Genomic DNA, 21,106 nt, shown 5'->3' with positions numbered 1-21,106 from the left:
TATTTTTATCTTCATGCATAATTTTAAATTTTATATTCAATTTATTAAATTATCTTTAATTTTATTACTTTTTCAAAATTATTAATTTATACTTTTATTATGTTCATGTTTTAGCGATTTTTAGCAAATCGAAGGTGGTTCGATATTTAATGGTCTGGGTTTGATATCTAATTCTTGTTTTATTATATTATTAATGTTTTATCGATATTTAATTAGGTCCTGTACTTTTTTTCTTTTAATCGAGTCCTTGCACCAATTTTTTTTTAATTAGGTCTCTACACTTTTTTTTTCTTTTATTTGGGTCCCTATACCAATTTTTTTTTTGTTAGTTAGGTCCCTATAAAATTAAGCTAATTACTGCTAAGAGGGACCTAATTGAAAAAGAAAATTTGGTGCAAGGACCTAATGAAAAAAAAAGTACAAAAACCTAATTAAAAATTTCGTAAAACTATAGGAACCAATAAAATAATTAAATAATTTTTTAATATTTTATTTAATTTAAATTTATAAATTTTATACATTCTAAAATTTAAATAACTTATAAAATTTTTATATTTATTTTTAAATATTTTTTATTCTTAATTTTTAAATTATCTTATCAACTAATTATAAAACTAATTACCATGCATAATTACTCTTGCAGAACAGGATGCTTCTCCTGTTCCGTCCCACAACCATTCCCACCCCCACGTGTTGATCTTTTATATTGCCACGCAAAGTCAGCATACTATGCTGAAAACGTTTGTAAGCACGGTAGCATTTCCCACTTACTTATTAGTTTTGTATTGTGAAGCCCACATAATGTGACATAATGTGACAAACTATATCTTTCTAGTGGAAGAATCTTCCAGCCTTTTGTCAAGTTTCGAATCCAAAGTCTTGGGTACAATTCAACCGGTGCAGAATTTGTTATTCAGAAGGCAGCAAAGCAAAGGACTATCCTATATTTTAGTTGTCCAAATTCTTTCCCTGTAAAATGAGACAGCACCACCCAAAACTTTGGAAGAGTCTGCTCAAAGTAAACAATAAACCTAGCTAGCAATGGAAGTGTATTTCAATTCATGTATGAACCGTGGTATGGTCTACAAATGTTGTGTGTCCACTATGAATATGGAGCACTAGTGTCATGTCTTTTCCTTACCCTAAGTCTACTGTAAGATGCAAGTACCTAACGGAAATAAACGGATACCAGGGGGATGTCAATATCATTACCATCATCATCATCACAGGCCACCACGACATCAACGTGGCTACGGTATGGTGGAATCTCCAACCTGGCCACATCCCTTGCCAAATCTGCTACTTTTCTATCCATTCGGTCTTTGAACTTGTTGAAGATACTATTATAGAGCATGCTACTCCCACATGAAATACTATATGCATTTAATCCCTTCGCCTTGAGCCAATGAAGGAGCTCCCTGAGGGTAGGATTCTCGTTTAGAACCCATCTGTCCCAAATTGTCCAGTTCATATCCTGATGCTTCATAACCTTTGGAGGAACTGGCTCAGCCATTGAAAACAGAGGCAGAGCTAGGTTAGCAAATGTGTTTCTGTAATCTTCCACTTTGTGTCTTCCATCCAAGACTTTGTAAAGCTCCAAGCAGACAAGACCAGTAGCCATAGCAGTTGAGGTTGCAATTGCGGGAATGATCCGTCCGGCGATGAACTTGGCTTTCAGCTTGTCAACCTCGGGAATGCTGTAATTCCGTGCCCTCATATTGGCAAGCCCAGCTATAACATCCATATGGTAGTTTGTATCATCATCCTGCAATTTTAGATCAGAATTTGGTTAGTTAATACCGATTCTAAGCAACCGCAAACTCAAACCTCCACCTCCTATTCACTAATATATGAAACCATAAAATTTAAAAAGCACAACATCCACTTGCTCGAAACATATTTTTCATCAATTTAAATGACAATTTAGAGAATCAAGTATACATTATTTTTTCCACCATCATCCCATGATATCTCTCTACCAACCAAACTTTGCAAGAGCACTTAGTGAAAAGAGTTTAGATATACACATTTTTGCTATACGTGAATTCACTGCTAATTATAAATATAGGTTTAGCAGGAGGCAAGGCTGCAAGGAGCATCATGGTAAAAGTCAAATAAAGCAAGGTATTATGAAGAGGACAAAATACCTTCTCAAATTGTATTGGTTTCATCCTGAACTCTGGTGGCAAATTTGCTCGGCACCTCTCTAACTTGATTATTATATCATCGATAACAACTGCATCGTCTATGGAAGCAGTAGAGAGACTGGTGGCCTTCTCATCTGTCACTATATTCACATCTTTCTTAGGCTGAAAATCAGGTACTATCACTTTATCAACTGCTTCAGCCAACTTTGTAGGGTTCTTTCCCCAGTCGGGGATTGGGATATCAAAACTCTCTGCTCGTAAAATAGCAGCTGCCATCACAAAATGTACGTGACCTGCATCAGAGGCTGAGAACTGTAGTGGATGGGGAAATCTTTTCGGTGCAGACCAGAATGGAGATCCAGTGCTGGTTTGAGCATCTTCGGGAAAAGTATATATTAACTGCTTCACCCGGTTAGCAAAATAATCTTCAAACCTGTGTGTGAACAGAAAAGATTGATGAGTGAAGTCCACAGAAACACTAATATGCTAAAACACATTACTGCTAGTCTGTTAGTGATTAGAAGGAGCAAATATATGCATATAACTAACATACTTTAGGCGAGCCCAAGTAATACAGTCTTCAAAAGTTTCACACTTGTCCCTGTCCAGGCACTCAAGAACACGCTCCAGGTTATCCCTTGCTTGAGCATCACCAGCATTCCTCATTCCATTAGTATATTCGTTGGGATTAGACAAATAGGCATTCACTTCAGCAGGAGTTTTTTCAAGCAAACCCTCAAACTCTGAACGGGCCCATGTCAAGCAGTGGTCAATGTTGTGTGGAAATGAGTGTACTGTACACATTGGTGCCTGTTTCTCTGGTGGATCTCTTGATGCACCATAGTTTTCCGTTAGGTGAGGAATGACCATCTGGGTATTGCATTTGGTTCCAAGAGTTCCAGACTCCAGAAGAGGCTTTTGGAAATACAAGCATCTTTGATCAACATATAATCTCGCATTGACATTGTCTAGCGCATTGATCACGACACTCAAGTTTCCCCAGAAGGCATCGTGAAATACATTTTCAGTTTCACTGCTAACACGATTTTGCAGAGCAACAACATTCAATGCAGTATTTATAGATGCAGCAGCTGAAGCAGCAACCGTAGACTTCGCCTGTCCAATATTCCAATCACGGAAAAGGAACTGCCTGCTTAGGTTACTCTTCTCTATAACATCGTCATCAGTAATTGTCAGCTTCCCTTGACTTCCACAAGAAACTCCCATGAGAGCAAGATTTTTCAAAAACTCACATCCTAAAGCACCAGATCCAACAACAAACACTTGAGAATCCTCCAATTTCTTCTGTAACTTCTGTCCAAAAACTGATATCTGTGCATCATATCGACTACCTACTGGCCTTAAATCATCAGGATCCACTGGTTCTGTAGGAAGTGACTCAACAGAATCAAAGTAGAAAAACTGTGGAGGAAAGAATTAAGAGATCAAAACAACAATAAATTTCAAAGAGAAGTATCATAAGCTTCTTGTTTAAAAAAATGCTCATTTAAGAGGAAAATGACACTGTATATTATGATTGTTGAGTCAGGTTTGATGTACTAAACCTCCCCATTTCAAAACAATGTTAAGATATCGTGGGATCATCAGTGTGTTCAATAGGTTACTATGTTCATGCGTGGCTTGCTATATTCAATAGGTACATAACACTATAAAAGAAGCAAAATGATCAAATATGCATCAAAGCAGCAAACTAAACCTACAAAGTAAAATAAGCTTAGTAAATGACAAGTATTATTAAAACAAAATGTCTTTGGACTAGGCAACATATATTTCAAAACACGAGAATATGATCAAACAATAAATACTAAGTTACCTGAAAAAGCGGATGAAACTTCCCAGAACATGCTTTGACAACCTCTTGTCCGACAATTCCACCAAACATGGCAGCCATAGGGTTCAAAACGGCCCTAGCACCAAAGGCAAAATATCGCAGAAGTTTTGGATTTATATCTTCCAATTTATCATCAGCTAAGGCGTCATTGAAATCACTAACAATGGATATAAGCTTCTGAGCATCAGAGTCTGAACCAGCAACAGGTAAGCGACCCAACTCAGAAATAAACTTATCCAAAGCCTGAAATGCTATGTGAAGAAGACGCGGGCGATCAAACTTAGAAAAATCACTCAGAAGAAAATCTCCTGGATCACTTAGTGCTGCCCTGAGTGGCTTAAAGTTCAATATCTTGGGCTGTTTGACCTGTGTGACAATACCACCTTTCTCATAACCACCATAGTTTGTAGTGTCTTCTTCAAGGGTAAATGAATATGCTCTAGCATTTTTTATCTTTCTGGGCTTTCCATCATTCAATTCTTTCATACCATGAACTTCAGAGAATACAACAAGATCTCCATCCTGAAACTCAAGCCTCTCGTCGTCAACACAAGATACTAGAGCAGGGTTGTCATTGCTGATTGATGCAACTATACCAGTATGGGGTTCCTCTCCATCAACATCGACGACAGTGAATGCAGGCCCAAAATCGCAGAACACATTGCCAAAAAGACCTCTAACTTCAGTTTTGATAAAAGCAATAGGAGGCTGATGAGTGTGGCAGAAATCATTGAACTCAATAGCTTTCTCAAGACTAATTTCAGTGAAAACAACAGCCTGCAAAATAAAACATATACAAATACTAATACATCAAAATAAACTAGATAGAGATGCATTTATGATGGGAAATTCAAACAACAAACTTCAAATTAAATTATGCCTTTAAAAAAAATTAAATTATGCCATTATGCTGCAAATATGAATATATGATCAAGCCTGGTTTAGAATTATAAAATTGACAAGAAGGACAAATCTTATGTTTGGGGGGGGGGGGGGGGTATTTGCATAAAGGTATTGTATCCTCGATATTCTAGCAAAATAATTTGAAGCCAAAGTAAATTATTATTAGCAAATATGTGACCTAGTTTGCAGCAGGTACACTGCCTTTTCAAAACCTAATAATATTAAAACATTAAAACATCACAAACAATATTCTTCTACGAGTAAGAATTGATTTGTCACTTAATGGTTATAATCAAATCAAGACACACCAGTAGCATGAGTAAAAATAAATGCATTATGGGACATAATATGAAATTCATTCAAAGAAAGGGATAGTCACTAGAAGAGAGTACCTGAAATCTAGAAAGCTGCTCTGTTGTCAGTTCAGTTGTCAATGTTAGTACAACCACTACATTATTGAGCTCCTGCAACTTACTAACAGAAGCCAGTGCCCTGTTTTTTCCAATGTCATTCTCTGAAAACACAAAATTACTGGACAGATCCCATAGCTCTACAGTCCTCTCATCATGCAATGTCACAGATTTGACACCCGCAAGAATGAGATTCTTTGCTGCAGATATTAATTAGTAAAGTATGTTAGCATACAAATGATTAAATACCAAAATTTTGAACTTAGCCCAGCTGCGAAATAGAAAGTTGCAATCAAACCAATGAAACACTTCAAACTGCCCTTATGCATTAGAAGATCTATTTGGGTATACTAGTATACTGTATGATATAGTGTATAAAACATGATAGGATAGACTTATATAATACGATATTATCTTCTTAATTGTTCGGTGCAAGCAACAAAGTGAACAAGTTCATCTGTTAAAATCCCATTTTATTAATCAAAATATAAGATAAATTAATCATGTATGCCTAGCTGCCTAAGGAGATCTTTCAATGAACAAGGTCTTTATCATTCTTTTTTATTTAAAAATATAAACATATAAATAAATAAATAATACTTACAAAAGATATATGAATAATATTCAATTACATATGCGAATAATGAATAATAATAGTATCAATAATATTTACCTTTTTATAAAAGAACAAGTAATACTTTATACATAAATTATAACCATATAATATGGGTAAATCTTAACACTATGGTAAAGTTATTGTTTAATTTACATGACTTTAGAAGTTCACTAGTTCATGTTGTCCTCTATAACATTGTATATTTCACATCTCTGTCTTTTCCACATATATTATGATGAAAAAATAGAATAAAAATTCCTAAAATATATGGCAAAAATATTATGTATTTTACTTTTTATATTTTAAAACATAACAATTATCAATGTAATGTTAGAGAAACAATTAATAGCATTTAATATAAACGACAATTTTATACTAAAAATAACAAACATTTAAAAAATAATCATTCAAATCATAGTAACAAATACATAAGTAATATTAAAAATTATTATTTATCATAAATTTGATTAATTTTATAAATAAATTAAATTGTTACTCATGATTATCAATATTTAAGATAGCAGTACTAATATAGCATTTAATATCATGTTGTAACTAGCAAGGTAATTACTGTTCCAAAAGACCAAAATGTAGCTAATCAACTGGCCAACATTAAATAACATAAGAAAGGAGTAAGGACTTCAGGTAAGTTGCTGAAGAAGTGATATATCAACAATGAATTAATAAAGTATTTTACAAAAATAATAAAGAAATGATCTGAATTGATTATAAAAAATTATGAATTCAATTGCATAAATTTTCCAACTTTGAACTGCCTTCTTAAATCTTAATTAGAAAAAACAACAACTGATCTGCTCTTAACTTATGATTCTGGTTCCTTTTAATCCAACATCTAGAAATATTTACCAAAGTCAATCAACAAGAAAAGTTTGTGATAATTAAAAATAAATAAATAAAGCACTTTTTATTACGGATAATTTTCTTATGCATCACTCTTACTCACACCTTTTACAGCTGGAGGGATGAATCAAGGACCATTATCTAATAGCAGATCAAGGTTTTATTTTACTATCGGCTGAAGGCATAAAGCTTCATAAAAACCATCAAATTGGAGCATATGATCCAAATTTCGTAGTCACTTAATTCTAAAGATTTAACTGTATATTCATTCAATTAAAAATCAAACTGTGTGCCTGAACACACAACAAATGCAAGGCACCTCACATAAAATATAATCAAGTTAATATTCATTCAACATTACACAGTATAATGCAATAAAATAAGCAAGACAAGTATTCAAAGCCTATACCGATCTCAACACCAAGGCCCTGCATCCCTGAGACCAACACATTGGACCCAAACAGCCTCCTCATTGTCTCACGGCCATACACAGCGAGCTGTCGGCTGTGCAGATCCTCATCAATATCCGGTGGGTTGGATTCACCCAAAGCCATAGTTGTTCGGCTGTTGCTGGTGTCGTTGTTACTACTGCTGCTACAGAAGCTACTGTTGTCTTTGTTCACTGTGGAGTCCACAGCGGTATCGGTTGGGGCAGAGGAAACTGTGTTCCGATTCTTCTTGAAGAAAACGCTGTTGTTGTTGCTGATTATGCTCTGAGTGTCTTCTTCTACAAACACTCCTTCGCAGGGTCGCTTTACACGAAGCATATAGTGCAGTAAGCTGCTGAACACGTAACGAAACTTAATCAATAGCATCATCAACAGCAAGAACAGGGACAAAAAAAAAAGGCAGCAATCCATTAAAGAAAAGAAGGTAACAAGAGAATGAAACAATCAAACAAAAACAAGGACAAGAATAGCAATAATCATAGAAGACACTATTAAACAAGAAACAAAGTTCATCAACAGCAGGAACAAGAAAATGCAATAATCAATCAGTATCAGAGAAGAACAATAAAAGAACAAGAAAATGCAACAATCAAACACAAACAAAACTATCAATTAAAATTAACATAGTCGTCGTTCTCATCATCCTCATCATCATCAAGACGAAATAAGTAGATCAGAGCCAAAGTAAATGAAAAACAGACAAAACAATCAAAGAAATTATTAGATGCGACTATGATAAACCCTAATCCTAGCTCACGCAACACGATGCGATTTGGTTGAGCTGCAAATTGAAAAACGGTGAAGCTAATCAAGGACAAGAACGGAGGAGTGAAAATGAAAGAAGCGTGAACGTACCGATTGGAACACCTTCGTGAGAAGAAGGAAGGAAGAGAGGAGTGGTCAAATCTGATTGGCTTTCGAGAATCAGAGAGAAATGGTTATGGTTTCGATCTTTTCTTTCTTGTGATTGTGAGAGTGGTTTTGCGGGTTTATTATTCTAAGAAGGTGGTCTAATTTCATTTGCGGAATTATATAGGTGAGAAAGAAGAGGGGTATTTATGGATTTTCATAATAAGAGGCTGTTCGGGGTTCGGTATTTGTATGGGAGAGGTGCTACTCTCCCTCTTGCCTTCGGTCTTCTCAGAGAGAAGAGAAGTAGAAGGAGACGGACAGAGTCACAAAGAAGTGATGATCAGATAAGTCAGAGAGAATAAAGAATGAGGTGACACGTCGGCGTTTTGGCTTGTCGTCGCGGTGAGATTAACGACCTTCCCTTTGGGTTATACGGTACAATACGATTCGTCTAACAAGCCAACAAGGCGTTGTTGGGTATTACAACTTTTTTGGCAAGTATTTTTTTTTTATCGAAATGCTAGAAAAGAAAAAAAAATATTTTAAATTCATCTTATTTAGTATTTATTTATTATTATAATAATTAATAAAAATTAAATAAAATAAATTTCGATTATTTTTAATTAATTTTTTTATTATTAATATTTTTATTTTTTATTTATTAAAAAAATTAATTTTCTAATACAATTGAATTATTATAAATAATTTACACTTCTTTTAAATGTTTTAAAACTAATATATAAATATTTTTAAAAAAATAAATGTTTAAAATACAAAAATATCAATTGAAAAGAGAAATGTTCCACACTAAAAAAAGTATGATGTAATTTTAAAAAAAAATATTATTGTTCCATTCCATTATTTAGTATTCCATTGACTAAATTAATTAACAAAATAAGAGTAAATAGTTATTTTTTATCATGAAATATTTTGACACTGATAAAATTGACCATGAATAATTTAAATAATTGTTGTGCTCATGAATAATTATATTTGTTTGACAATTCTAACCAAATATTAGTCTATGCGTAATTTCGTTAATTTTTAATCTAATGTGGCTGTTGGTTAATAATGTCATCTAAATATTTCTTTTTTTTCGAAGATTATTGTTCTTCTGCTCATCTTCTTCTTCTCATTGAAACTCTAAGTCCCAATTTGTAAAGGTGAAATTAGACAAATTTAAAGAAAGACCATAGATAACTTCAAAGAGAGAATGTCAAAGCGTTTAATAATAAATTCATCAGCATTGAATGCGAATTTCAGTGTAGCTAAAAATTCACATGTGAAGAGGAAGAAGGAAAAAAAAGGTCAATGAAGGTGCTTTTGTAGGTTGAATATGATGTTGAAAAAAAGTTTTAAAGGTGATAAATTTATTGTTTTGACAAGTATTTTTAGTTATTTGTTCAATTTTTTAATTTAGTAATTTAATAATATATTTTTTATTTATATTTTTAAATATTAATAATTAATTAATAAATAAAATAATAAATTTTAGTGTCTCTCTAATATTTTTTTTAAATTTTTATAACTTGAACATTTAGAATTTAATTTTTGTTATTCCGAAAAAAATTTTTAATATGTAGTGAACGAAAACTTATACAAAATTCACAGAAGTTGAACATTACAAAAAATTTAAAAATATCAACCAATATAATGTACATAGTTACATCACCAACTTTCATACGCATTCACGAATCAATAACGATAATAAGAAGATAATTATGCCAATGAATTATAACTCAAATGGTATAATCTCTTCATACTTAATTAAGAGGTTGCGGGTTCGAGTCTCCTATCTTTAATAAAAAAAAAAGAAAAGATAATTATCAAATGAGAGAGTCAATTTTCCATGTTAGAATAGAATTAAAGCCGCTTCTATTTCTTTTCTTCTTTCTTCCTCTCCTATTTTTTAAATACTTTAATTTATTTTTTCACTTGGTACTTCAAGTTAAGGGGGAGGTATTAGGGCTGGAAGTAAGGCGAATTGATCCGAGTTAGATCAAATTTAAGCTCGGTTTACAAAAATTGAATTTGGCTTACGACTCGATATATTAACAATTGAGTCTATTTCTTAAACTCAAGCTCGACTCACCGAAAGCTCACGAGTTGGCTCAAATAATAAAAACATAATCTATAATTCTATATCAATAAATTATAACTTATACATTTTAAAAATATTTAAAAAGATTGATTTTATATATTGTTTATCTATCAATAAATTGTAAATTTTTTATTTATGTCCTACATCAAAATTATATATAAAAGATAAATATAAAATTTTAAATAATTAAGATCATTAATACATATATATATATATATATATATATATATATATATATATAATTATATATTACTATTTCATATGTATATATATAATATTAAAAATATAGATTAAATGCATACAGAATATATATATATATAATCGAGCCAGTTTACGAGCTAATGAGCTGAGCTTATCTAAACTCAAACTCGACTCATTTAATTTATGAGCTCAATTTCAGGCTCAAGCTTGGCTCACCAGCTCACGAGTTTAGCTTGTCGAACTATTAACGAGTCGAGCTCGAGCTGGCTTGACTCACTTCCAACCCTAGGAGTTATTAGGGCTGGAAGTAAGTCGAGCTAGACCAAGCTCAAGCTTGGCTCACAAAAATTGAGCTTGGCTCACGGCTCGACTCATTAACAATGGAGCCTATTTCTTAAGCTCAAGCTCGGCTCACTGAAAACTCACGAGCTGGCTCATATAATAAAAACATAATTTATAATTTTATATCAATAAATTATAACTTATATATTTTAAAAAGATCGATTTTATATATTGTTTATCTATCAATAAATTGTAAATTTTTTATTTATGTCCTACATCAAAATTATATATAAAAGATAAATATAAAATTTTAAATATATATATATATAATCGAGCCAGCTTACGAGTTAATGAGCTGAGCTTATTCAAGCTCAAGTTCGGCTCATTTAATTTAGGAGCTCAATTTCAGGCTCAAACTTGGTTCACCAGCTCATGAGTTAAGCTTATCGAACTATTAACGAATCGAGCTCGAACTAACTCATGAATTGGCTTGACTCACTTCAAGCCCTAGGAGGTATGGAGTAGGGCTGGAAGTGAGTCAAGCCAACTCATGAGCCAGTTCGAACTCGACTCGTTAATAGTTCGATAAGCTTAACTCGTTAGCTGGTGAGTCGAGTTTGAGCTTGGATTTGAACTCATAAATTAAATGAGCCGAGTTTGAGTTTGGATAAGCTCAGCTCATTAGCTCGTGAGCTGACTCGATTATATATATAATATTAAAAGTATAGATTAAATATATATATGATGTGCATATTAATAATTTAATATATATATATATATATATATATATATAATAATAATAATAATAATAATAATAATAATAATATATAATTTTATACATATATTAATGTTTTTAATTATTTAAAATTTTATAGTCATTTTTTATATATAATTTTGATGTAAGACATAAATATAAATTTTATAATTGATAGATAGACAATATATTAAATTTATTTTTATAATGTTTTTTAATATATATAAATTATAATTAATTGATATAGAATTATAGATTATGTTCCTATTATTTGAGTCAGTCGTGAGCTTTCGTGGAGTTTGAGCTTACGAAATAGATTCGATTGTTAATGAGCCGAACTATGAGCCAAACTTAATTTTATGAGTCGAACTTAAACTTAGTCTAACTCGACTCAACTCAACTCATTTCCAGCTCTATTAAAAAGTAAAAATGGAAAGAGACATCATTAGAGAAAGACATGTGATTTATTATTGGTGGGGTAACTTAGAAAATTCTTAACATATAGCCTTTATTTATTTCCTCTCTACAGTGAAAATGGATTTAATATTATAAATAAGAAAATTTTAGAATTTTCTTTTTAATATATTGAAACTTTATTTTTGTTTTAAAAATATAATATTTATTAGCTTTTGATTTCTTATTAACGAATACTTTTTAAGACGTCATTGATCATCAAAATTCTTTTATATTTTTGGTATCTATAATTTGGAAAATAAAAAAACCTTCAACAAAAAGAATTTGAATAAACACAAATCAATTTTAAAAAATATATTTATAACTGTTTTTAAAATTATCTCAAACTTTTTAAAAGAGTAAATACAAAAACATAATCTTTTTTTAATATTTTAAAATTATTTTCAAAATATTTATTGACTGCAAATTGTTTGGGGTTAAATATGAAATCTTGAAAAGCAAACAACAATTTAGCCTAAATAGCCAGAAGTCAAGCCGAATAAGAAAACTCATATATAAGCATTCACTTATAGAATTTGGGATATAATTTGAACAAAAAATAAGAAAGGATTTGAGCCTGGAAAAATGGTGTTGAGTGTTGTGCCATAGAAGATGGTAGGGGTGTGCATGGCCTCTGACCCGGCCCAAAAATCCGACTCGGTCTCAAATATTTTAGGGGTTATTTTGATGTGATTTCACTGGATCTAGGGCCGGGTAAGGGTCTCAAAAATGACCCGGTCATTATTTCGGGTCGGGTCCGGGCCATGGCTCGGGTCACCCGAAGTCGACCCGGTGGCCCGGTCATCATACACAATTAATATTTTGTGTTATTAGTGATAGATGATGACTATTCTTATGTGGAATTTAAGTATTGTAATTCTTAATATTTTGTGTTATTAGTTATTATAAGACTATAAGTTAATGTTTTATGTTTAAAATGCATAAGATTTTAGACTAATGCATAATATTGTGTTATTTATATTTATTTAAATATTTGGTGCTATTAGATAATATTAGTATTGATTATGGTTATACTTTAATTTTAGAGAAGAGTTGGTGCTTGTTATATTTTTCTAAGTAAATTTTACCATGTCAAATAATGGTTGGAGTCTTGGAAATTTGGATATTTTTACATGCTAGCTTATAAGAAGGTATTAAGATAATGTAATGTTAACGGCCCGGTTTTCACCCGATTTTTACCTGGTATAATCGTGGCCCGAAAGTGTATAGGTTTCATCGGATCTAGGGTCGGATTCGGATCTAATAAATAGGCCCGGTATATATTTCGGGTCGGGTCTGGGTCACATCAAACTCGGTTTTATCTGGCCCATGCACACCCCTAGAAGATGGCAATTTCGTATTCATACTTGTAATAATTAAAAGGATATAGGTCAAAGATTAATTCACTGTCGATCTGAATTTTATTTAAGTGTCTGTCGCTAGTCAATAAGTTGTTGCATGTACAAAACAAAATTTGAATTTTCGATATTCTCTTAAGTAGATAAATAAGGTGACTACTTGACCAACTCGAGTTAATTGACCAACCTCCTTATTTTGAATGTTTATATAACCAATTATTAGAATAAAAAACGAGTTTTTTGTAAAGTGTGCAAACTAGAAATTCCTCATAGTTCACTACTTTAGTTATACCTTTTTGAGTTTTTTGACTGAATTATGTACCAATTTTGACTATTTCATCTAATTTACATTTGCGCCCAGAATTTCAGCCAATTTAAACCTTGTGTCATTAATGAGTAACTATATCCTTGTGAATATTAAAAGACGAGAGTATACCAGTCCAAAAAAAAAGGGGAAGGGAAGGGAAGGGAGGGGGAGTATTAAAATTATACCCAAGATTCTAAGAAGCTCATCCTTTTAAATTTGAATGCTATTAGTATTAGGGGATATGTGTTAATAAAGGGCATTGAGCTTTCATTAGTCTTGTACCCATCTCGTGTCTTCTGTGTTTGGTGTAGGTTGGGTTCTCCCAACCCACATCAAGACCCAAAAAAAACTTAATTTTAGACATTAAAAAAAAATAAACTAAGATAATTCAATAAAATATGTATTAAAATTAGGTAGACTTAACTCAACAATAAAAATTAATTTAAGAGATTAAAATTGTTTCATCTTAATTTTTATTTAAGAGATTAAAATTATATTTTAATATAAGTTATAACAGTTAAAAAGTAAAAATATGGGGGAAAGACTATTCCCAAGCTCAACATGGCTATTGACTATTGTCACACTCTCTATTGTTAAGCAGTCCCTACAGCATTGTCCAATCAAACAGAAATCAATCATTTCGCAGTATCTGAAAATTAATTTCCCTCATTTTGCTATGCATAAGCCAAGAAAAACAACAAATTAAAAATACACTACAGTGTTATTCATGCTTCTTTACTGGTTCTCAGGAGTTGGGACGTTTCCTTTTGAGTGATCCACTTAAAGCAGCCTTAGCCTTCGCCCACTCTTTCAAAGAAGAACAACTTCTCATGAATGTGCAAGTTTCGCCTACTTCAACCCTCGCAGTGGATCTCTCTTTTTGTACTGTTTCTTCAGACGATCCTTCCTTTTCTCTTGTCTCACTCTTTTCCTCATATGCAGTATCATTGGCACCACCACCATCATGTTGACTCTTTTCCGGTATACACCCATCACTAGTAACAACTTCATTAATAGCATCCTTACCTACATTATTATGCTTGGGATTGTTGGAATTTGCAGGGTCCATGGTAGACCCCTTGGCCATTGGCTCTGAGAATGTAATGCCTGCCAAAATCTGTGAAATGCTAAATGAACTGTTGTCTCCAGCAACCAGTTGTGTCCATGATTGCCTCCGTCGCCATGATGCACCTCGACCGGTCTTCTTCAACTCCACATTGTTGTCAGCAGGCTGAGCTTCAGCATGCTTTCTTAATGCTGATGTGTTGGTATGATTATCTTCAGTGAGCTCCTTTGTCGATTCTGTATCGGTGGGTTCACTCCCTAGGTGTTCATGCCCTTCCATGTTTTCAGTTTTGTCGTTTAAAGATATGGATTGGGATGGACTATCAGGTCTTTCTTGCTCTGCAGGAAATATGAGTGTGGCATTGAAAGCAGTATTACCTCCATTACCAAGTAGTTCTTTCCATGAAGATTTCTGAGACCATGAAACTTTAGACGGTTTGCCAAAATCATCTTCTGACTCAACAGGTTGCACTCCAGATTCTACCTCATCTGGAAGGGTCTGCACATTATTCTTTCCTTTAGCAGTAGTAGACACATGTCCAATGCTTTCCCTTTCCGATTTGCGAAGTGATTTTCTCTTATTGTTGGGATTGCTCTTATGCCCTTTATGCACATCAGACTCACTCTTGTCATTTTCTTCCTTACCAATTTTTGATTTATTGGACCATGAGTCCTGAATATCCAAACAGCAATTAGAAACAATATAAATAAATCTATTCTTTGATAAAAAAAAAAAAAAAGAGTGATGCAATAAGAGATAACTTAACCGGTTTCTTTTGTAAGGGGAGTGGATCCTCTCAATTTTTTTCCCTTAATTGTTTGGTAAAGTGTGATCTCTCATCATTCAATATCTTCTCTCACATATTTTTTCTTGGTCCCACTTAATGTAACGTGAGAGATCACACTTTACCAAACAATTGAGGGAAAAAAATTGAGAAGATCCATTCCCTAGTAAGTCCTATTGCATAATAATAATAATAATAATAATAATAATAATAATAATAATAATAATAATAATAATAATAATGACAGCAATGAAAATTAACCTGATTTTCCAAGATCATTTGAAGTTCCTCACTCCCTATTATGGACGATTTATTTCTCTTTGTGTTCACGTTAATAATGATATCATCTTCATCTGTTGAACTACCTACTTGAGAGTCATCAGGATGTGCAGGTGATTCAAAGGAATCCTCTGTTTCAAGATTCTTCTTTTCGGAAACATTTTCTTTTCCAAGTAGTTTGTTCATCACGACATTCATTATGTTAATTTCTTCATCATTCATTCCTCCAATTTCTGTTGCCCTTTCAATATGTAGTTTTCCCCTTTCTGTGCCAGAAGGACTACAATGTTCCTTGCAATCACAGAAATGCACAGGGAGAAGAGGAACTTTAATATTCTGGAAACTGTATTTGTGCTTTCCAGTTCCAGTGAATGGTATAGGTTTTACCTGCATAAGTACAGATGTTGCATGTGAAAATTGAACCACATGATTAAGCATTAACATTTCTTTACATGACCAAATATAAGGGAAAGGCAAGAATGCATTCTACATAATAAAACTGTTACACATTTATATATCACAGATAAATGGAAGTCTTAAATTAAATATCAACAAAAAAAATCCAAAAAATTTAAAAAACATACAAATTGAGCCAAAATTTAGCAATAGAAGCATGCAGGCTTAGCAATTGCAGGGGTATATAGCACATGATTGAGGCAGAGGAGAGCAGGAGCCGGATGCAATGGAGCTTCTGGTGCGGAGTGCTTTTTTTCCCGTGGTGTTGAGGCCATAATCAAAATATGGTGGGTAGTCAGGTCAAAGACAAACAACTTAGGTAACCCAATTAGGTTCTTCTTCCTCTGTTGCAGCCTCATTCATCCCTTCTCTCTGTCTCAGCCTGTGTTTTGTCGCAGTTGGAACAGAGGAGAAACAAAGACAGTAAACAAAGGCAATGTATCTTATACGTTACGCTATGGCCAAATTAGAGTTTCTCATGTTTTTTATCATTTGCACACGAGTTCTTTTTTCTTTTTTCTGGTGTGTGCATTTCTGCAGATTCTTCTTTAATTTTGCTGAAATAGCTTCTTGGTCCTCAATGTTATATGATACAAAGAAAAGAAGGAAAAAAGGTGTATTATTCACATCCAAGGATAACAATGACCTTTCTCAGGTTTGAAAGGCCATATATGGATAATCCTCCAGATGTGTGCTATGTTCAGGTTGAATTCTAAATCAATATCACTTTTTTTTCATTTTACATTATCCAGTGGCTTGCTTTCTTTGGAATGCATTGTTTAGTATCTTTGGCGAGTGTTGGGTGTATCCTAGAGGCTCAGAGCAATTCTTATTGATTGGCATTGACACATTTGGCTATGACAAACATTCCAACAAGCAAGCCATGTGGGATAGGATTGCCTTGCTTGTACATGGTGCAAGGAGAGGTATCTGGCTTAGAAATTAAGAGAGATAGATTAGTGAATTTCACAATTTTGCTACATTCATGCTAGGCTCTTCTGTTTGTTAGTTCTTATTTATCCGAACTTTTGTTGCTCAAATGATAGCCTACCTCCAAATGACACACATATTCCTACAAATGTGCCCTATCCATGCTGCATATTCTCCACAGCACCTCACGCACACCCTTCTGCTGAGTCAGCAAGTCAGTTACGCTGACCCTGCCCCCACCAGATCATTCTTCTAAACCTGCCCCACATTTTCCTTAACCCATTTACCTTTTTCTTCACATCTTATATCTTCAGCTGCATACTTTCTTATAAGGTGCATTACAACTTAGGTTCTTAATCTCAAATTCTTGACCATTTTAAACCTTATGATAAGATGTTAAACCTAACATGTATTACATGAACAGAAATTTTAACAGAGTAGAGGAGGAATATAAATGAAAAACCATTTAAAACAATGATATAAAATTATATACAACCCCCCCTCCCCTCTTCTCTTTTTTTCTCTCTCTTCTCATGATAGTACCTAGAAGGCAACAATGAGTCTTCAAGGCTACAAATGTCGCAAACATTCCCTGAAGTCTCTACATATTATACAGGGACAGTCCCGAAAAAACACATATACATCACAGAACAAAAACAAGACACCAAAAGCACAAAATTACCTATAAGATATGTAAAAGAAAAGAATAATCCTAAAAAAATCTAAGATGACACACTTCAAACAAACAGACCATCTGAGAACAGCATAATTAGACACTCCCACAAATGTTGGCATTGTTATTCCTGCCAAAACCTTTAAAACATGTCATAATAAATGTTTACAGTATGGCCTCATAGAAATGGAGACAGCTAACAGTTCAGATCATTTCTTAGTGTCATTCATTACCGAAATAACTGTACCCATAATATTGTGAGCTTAATTCTTGACATTGAAAAAAAAAAAAACCAAAAATATTAAGACATGAATCCATGACAAAGCTCTACAGTATTTCACATAATATTTCCCATGTTATACCACTTTCATACGCAAAAATGGCATTCTACAAAGCCATAGCCACACTAGATACACACCCAAGACTGGCATCCACACCTTTTAGCTTCACAGTTTAAAGGTTATTCAAAACACAAACGCCTTTAAAGGCCACGGTTCAACATCCAAAAAACATGTTGAAACACAACCAGTGAACATATTTGTAGATGGAGTTCATTCAACGTAGGGTTCCCAAACTGAAAAAAGATCCTCTAAAATGAGGTTAGTAAAGTGATGAAGTGAAGGCTTAATCACCACTGAATTTGTAACTTCTAACATATGTGAACCCCACTATCTTAATTTGTAACTTTACCAATATCCTCAATTTAGAGGAGCTTGATCCATCCAGACTCATTGGATATTGGCTTTTAACAACGTCAATGACCAATGAATACATACTTGTGTCGACTAAATGAATAAATAAAGGTATGTTATATTAGTATGTCACCTTTCTTAACCTCGGGAAGTAAATGTGGAGCTGCTTTGTCTTTAAACTCTCCTTTGTGGGCTTTTCCTCTAACTTATCAGTAGTGACTGGTTTGTCACTAACATGTTCAATCTTAGACATAGCATCTTCATCCCATTCTCGTTTCAACCGCACTAGATAATGTTCTTTAGCCTTCTCGAGCTTCAACTTCCCACCCTTCCAAACACAACCATTATACTGCCAAGACAATAATTTTTTTTTTTTTAGTTTTTAACAGAAAATGCATATTGTTATAATCAATTGAATTTAATGAAGTTTTAACTAAAAAAATAAGAGAAAAAACTAACCTTGCTAAAAAGCCTGGCAAGAGATTTGTCATCGGTGGGAGAAGGAAGGAAGTCAAGATAGGCGAAACTGCGACCTTTGGTTCGGATTGTTTCGACTGCTTCGACATTGCCAAAAGAGCTGAACAAACTGTGGAGGTCTTGTTTAGTTACTGATTCCCCCAATCCACCGACAAATATTCTCACCGTCTTGTTGTGTTGCCCCTCCATGCCCCAAGGAACGTTAGCCTGCACTCAATTAACAATAATACGGTTGATAGAGGAATGCTATTAAGTTGGTTCGACAATGTTTTCTGAAAACCAGACCGGTCATCAAACCGCTTTAATTACTGGTTTACTGGTTCATTGATCCAACCGGTCCAATCAGTGGTTCAACTGGAAAAACCGTTTTAGAATAAAATAATAAATAAATTATAAAGGACCAAAGATGAGGGTACTCCAAGAACTCCTATTAGATGCAACAGCATTCAACATTATCACATATTCTCACACACACATACAAAGCCTTAACTCAAAGAACAACCACAAGAAGTGACTTGGAAAGAAAATGTAAACACCGAAACAATCACAAGCATACAGAACATGTGAATATTATTATAGCAAACATAATAATAAAATAGCTCTTCTAATGCGTCTCTGAAAATATCCCAAATCAAGAAAACTACATAATCTGATCCACTTGATTCAGAAAGCTACATATATTAGAAAAATTAAGAATCAACTAAAAGAAAAAGAAAAGGAAGGCCTGGTTGATTCGATTCAATTGCCTGAGATGAAGAATCAAACAGGGCTGAGAAGCTGAGAGTTTAAATGTTAAACCTCAATATTCAAATAACATGACTCCATTATTGTTATTATTACACCCTTCTAATGTCACAAACTCAATATATATTATAGTCCGTTGACACTTGTGTATTCACAACTTGGCCTCATCATTCTGATTCATACCTTAGGTAGAAGAAAAAGTCCCAATCAGCTTTCGTTACAATTTTATCCAGAGAGTTGGGGTTTTGGTTCGGAGTTCATGCCAATGATAATGACGAGAGGGATGAATCCGTGAATCAGTCACATAGGCAGGGCAAATTTTAACAAAGTTCATCACAATGATTAACAACAAAAAAACCACTGAAGGAACACTCAGTAATATAGGCAGTGCAAATTTTAACAAAGCTCATCACAATGATTAACAACAACAAAAAGCACTAAAAGAACAGTAAATCAGTAACATAGGCAGTGCAAATTTAAAATTTAAAATTTATCATCAAATACAATCAGTGAGCAAAGCTAATCAATCAAGCACTGACTGAGCATTCTGTTCTGATTCTGTGACTGGGAAGCAACAAATTCAGCAACAAATCCTAGTAAAGTCCCGATTTACAGCAGAAAGGCAAATTTATTAATTACCAATTCAGCAACATGCAGAAATAAATACAGGGAGAAGGGAGAACACTAAACCAAAACATTAACCAATCATCACAAAACACTAAACCTTCGCCCAGCAATTACAAACAAAGCCAGCAATTACAAACATTAGCATATTATGAAACATTCCAAAACACTAAACCTTCACCCAGCAAAACCGGCAACTACAAACAAAGCCATCAGTAAATTTGAACAAAAAAATTAAGAGCCATCAGCCTACAGCATTCAACAATATTGCAACAAACAAATTAGGAGCCATCAGCAACTGGTAAACCAGTAAAACACTATCAGAGCCATCAGAGTAAGTATTACTGACTAAAACACTAAAACAGAGTAACAGAGTAAGTATTACTGACTAACAGAGCAATCAGAGTATAGTGAATACAAGACAGAGCAATCAGAACCATACATACAAATTTGCAAATTTGTAAAGTTTCCACCATTAACCACCAGCAAATACAAGGGAATACCAAACTGGAAACCAAGACGGAAGACCGAAGAAGAAGAATTGAAGAATCAAACTTCAAAGTTCAAACCAAGACCGAAGAAGAATTGAAGAAAAATGGAACAAAAATTGAAGAAGAAGACCGAAGATGAAGACGAGCCACTAACCTGGGTTCCGTGCCGAGAAGCCAGCGAAGATGAAGAGTACCTGCCGAGTTACTGGGTTAGGGTTCGACGACCTGGGAACGGCGGTGACGACCTGGGAACGGCGGCGACGATGGAGGGCTAGGGTTCCTTCGCTTCAGAGTTCTCCAATCTCTGATTAAATGAATGAATGATTGGGGGAAGAGGGGGTTGG

The 21,106-nt window shown here is 33.6% G+C and overlaps 2 protein-coding genes across 3 annotated transcripts; both read right to left on the bottom strand.

Annotated features, from left to right (window-relative positions):
* Positions 1 to 879: 879 nt before the first annotated feature.
* Positions 880 to 8,543, bottom strand: LOC112719963 (ubiquitin-activating enzyme E1 2). Of its 2 annotated transcripts, none has more exons than XM_025770727.3 (7): positions 8,094 to 8,543; positions 7,199 to 7,572; positions 5,295 to 5,512; positions 3,982 to 4,776; positions 2,701 to 3,569; positions 2,148 to 2,580; positions 880 to 1,765 (listed from the first exon to the last, which is right to left on the bottom strand). In XM_025770727.3, exons 2-7 carry the CDS (start codon positions 7,554 to 7,556, stop codon positions 1,169 to 1,171), a joined length of 3,270 nt encoding a protein of 1,089 aa, XP_025626512.1. In that variant the 5' UTR covers positions 7,557 to 7,572; positions 8,094 to 8,543; the 3' UTR covers positions 880 to 1,168. The 2 variants fall into 2 exon arrangements, with proteins under 2 accessions (XP_025626512.1, XP_025626511.1); XM_025770726.3 differs by having other exon boundaries at positions 7,199 to 7,569.
* A 5,444-nt stretch (positions 8,544 to 13,987) lies between these two features.
* LOC112719961 (protein REPRESSOR OF SILENCING 3) lies at positions 13,988 to 21,096 on the bottom strand. The gene is made up of 5 exons (XM_025770725.3): positions 20,917 to 21,096; positions 18,886 to 19,110; positions 18,560 to 18,775; positions 15,658 to 16,062; positions 13,988 to 15,284 (listed from the first exon to the last, which is right to left on the bottom strand). Exons 2-5 carry the CDS (start codon positions 19,090 to 19,092, stop codon positions 14,292 to 14,294), a joined length of 1,821 nt encoding a protein of 606 aa, XP_025626510.1. The 5' UTR covers positions 19,093 to 19,110; positions 20,917 to 21,096; the 3' UTR covers positions 13,988 to 14,291.
* Positions 21,097 to 21,106: the final 10 nt, after the last annotated feature.

The sequence above is a fragment of the Arachis hypogaea genome, chromosome 11 (assembly GCF_003086295.3).
Source record: "Arachis hypogaea cultivar Tifrunner chromosome 11, arahy.Tifrunner.gnm2.J5K5, whole genome shotgun sequence".
NCBI lineage: Eukaryota > Viridiplantae > Streptophyta > Magnoliopsida > Fabales > Fabaceae > Arachis > Arachis hypogaea.
This window is presented reverse-complemented; position numbering and strand designations above follow the sequence as displayed.